This window comes from Emiliania huxleyi, assembly GCF_000372725.1.
Source record: "Emiliania huxleyi CCMP1516 chromosome Unknown EMIHUscaffold_138, whole genome shotgun sequence".
Lineage (NCBI taxonomy): Eukaryota > Haptophyta > Isochrysidales > Noelaerhabdaceae > Emiliania > Emiliania huxleyi.
In genome coordinates, this window is record NW_005201213.1 from 251,553 (window position 1) to 253,637 (window position 2,085).

Sequence of the window (2,085 nt, forward strand, 5' to 3'; positions counted from 1 at the left end):
GGGGGGGGGGGGGGGGGAGAGACCGGGCGGGCAGCTGCCACTAGACTGGGTGCTGGTGGCGGCGGCGAGAGGGAGCAAGGGGTGCTAGAGCGCACCTCGTCAAACGGCGCCATCGCCGCGGCGGCGGCGCCTGAGCCGTCGGCGGGTGGCGAGCCGCCCTCGCAGAGCAGCGCGGCGCCAAGCTCGGCGAGGGCCTCGGCGCGGCTGGGCGCGCGGATGCGCCCCGCCTCCACCTTCGCGGCCGCCTCCGCCTTGAGCTGCTCCAGCTGGTCAAGCAGCGCGCGCAGCGCCTCCACGCACGGCTCCGCCTCGAGCGGCGTGCCGTCGAGGTGCGGCAGCCGCGCCTCGAGCTCCTCGAGCGGCGCGTCCAGACCGCCCATCTCGCGTAGGGAGGACTCGTGCCGCGAGCGCAGCTTGGCCGTCACCTCGAGCGCCGTCTCGAGCCGCTCGCGGTTCGTGTCGAGCCTAACGTCGTGCGCACACGCCAACATGCGGGCGGGAAGAGGGCATGTGCAGTGTGCTCGTAGCACCGCGTGAGTACGAGGGCGGCGGGTGCAGTGAGTAGAACGGAAGTCGGCCGAATGCAGTGGAGTGCCGTGTCCTCTCGAGCGCTGGTTGGGAGACAAGAGTCCGTAGCCCGCTTCTAGGGCGACGAGAGACGGGGAGAGACGGGGAGAGATGGGGAGAGATGGGGGAGATCTTCCGCTTCTAGGGCGCCGAGCTGTGAGCGCGTGATGACGAGCGGCTGTGTTGTCTTGAGCGCGTGGAGCTGCGGGGAGGGAGAAGGGGTGGTGTGGAGGGAGGAAGGGGAGGAGGGAAAGAGGGGGGAGGTTTAGGCGGAGGCGGGGAGGGAGGGGGGAATGGAGACGACTTGAGGCGGCGGAGGGGGCGGAGGAAAAGGCGGAGCCAATGGAGGGGGCACCAAGGGCCGCGTCAGTCTTGGCTCGTCCGACAGCAGCGCCGCGTCCTTCTCCTCCTCCGCCTTGAGCACCTCGTTCGCCATGGTCGCCGCGCCGACCGCCTGTATGTGTACCCGGGTATCTGTGATATGTGTCATTTGTGGGGGGAGTGTGCGTGTGTGCGTGTGTGCGTGTGTGTGTGTGTGTGTGTGTGTGCGTGCGTGCGTGCGTGCGTGCGTGCGTGCGTGCGTGCGTGCGTGCGTGCGTGCGTGCGTGCGTGCGTGCGTGCGTGCGTGCGTGCGTGCGTGCGTGCGTGCGTGCGTGCGTGCGTGCGTGTGTGTGTGTGTGTGTGTGTGTGTGTGTGTGTGTGTGTGTGTGTGTGTGTGTTGTGTGCGTGTGCGTGCGTCCGTGTACATAGGTCACGCGCGTGGTGTCTCGTCCACACAGCGTGCACAGTACACATGACACGTCTCCTCCCTCTGTGCCACGCAATGTGCCTCCTTCTCGAGCGCCGTGCACGCGGAGAGCAGCTCTTCCAGCACGCCCACGCCGCCCGTCGCCTGCGCCTGCGGCCGCACATGCCGAGGACATGTCCTGGACGTGTCCCTCGGCGTGGCCTCGCGCCCGCCCGTCGCCGGCGCCTTTGCTATGGCGCGGACGAGTCGCGCCGGCAGCCGCTTGTCCGCCTCGCACGCCTCGAGTGCCTGAGGGACAGGTCTCGGACATGTCCGAGGGACAGGTCTCGGACATGTCTGAGGGACAGGTCTCGGAGGACATGTCTGAGGGACAGGTCTCGGACATGTCTGAGGGACAGGTCTCGGACATGTCGTGGACGGTTGCGGTGGGTCTGTGAAGTCCCGCTGAAGTGTCTCTGAAGTGTCTGTGAAGTGTCTGTGAAGTGTCTGTGAAGTGTCTGTGAAGTGTCTGTGAAGTGTCTGTGAAGTGTCTCTCAGGCGTGTGCGGAGTGTCTTGGAAGTGTCTCTGAAGTGTCTCTAGTGTCGCGGAAGCGTGTGTCTCGCCTGCGGCAGCTCGAGCTCCGCGAGAGCCTTCTGCGCCTTCTCGGCGTCCGAAGTGGTGCGGGTGGAGAGGTCATGCAGTTTGGCGTGTACCTGAAGGAGGAGGGGGAGGGGAGGAGTAAGGAGAGGAAGAAGAGGGCGAGGAGGGGGAGGAGAAGGAGGAGGAGGAG

At 66.9% G+C, this 2,085-nt stretch overlaps 1 protein-coding gene across 1 annotated transcript in view; it reads right to left on the reverse strand.

Moving 5' to 3' along the window:
• VPS31A (vacuolar protein sorting protein 31A) overlaps positions 1-2,085 on the reverse strand; it is a 6,918-nt gene that overhangs the window by 1,771 nt on the left and 3,062 nt on the right. Inside the window, exons 5-8 of the mRNA XM_005788148.1 lie at positions 1,919-2,008; positions 1,528-1,603; positions 1,397-1,452; positions 1-1,021 (exon numbers count right to left, since the gene is read on the reverse strand). The exon at positions 1-1,021 is cut by the window's left edge and continues 92 nt beyond it. Coding sequence (XP_005788205.1) covers positions 833-1,021; positions 1,397-1,452; positions 1,528-1,603; positions 1,919-2,008 — 411 coding nt within the window. The 3' untranslated portion in view covers positions 1-832. The remainder of the gene's footprint in view (positions 1,022-1,396; positions 1,453-1,527; positions 1,604-1,918; positions 2,009-2,085) is intronic.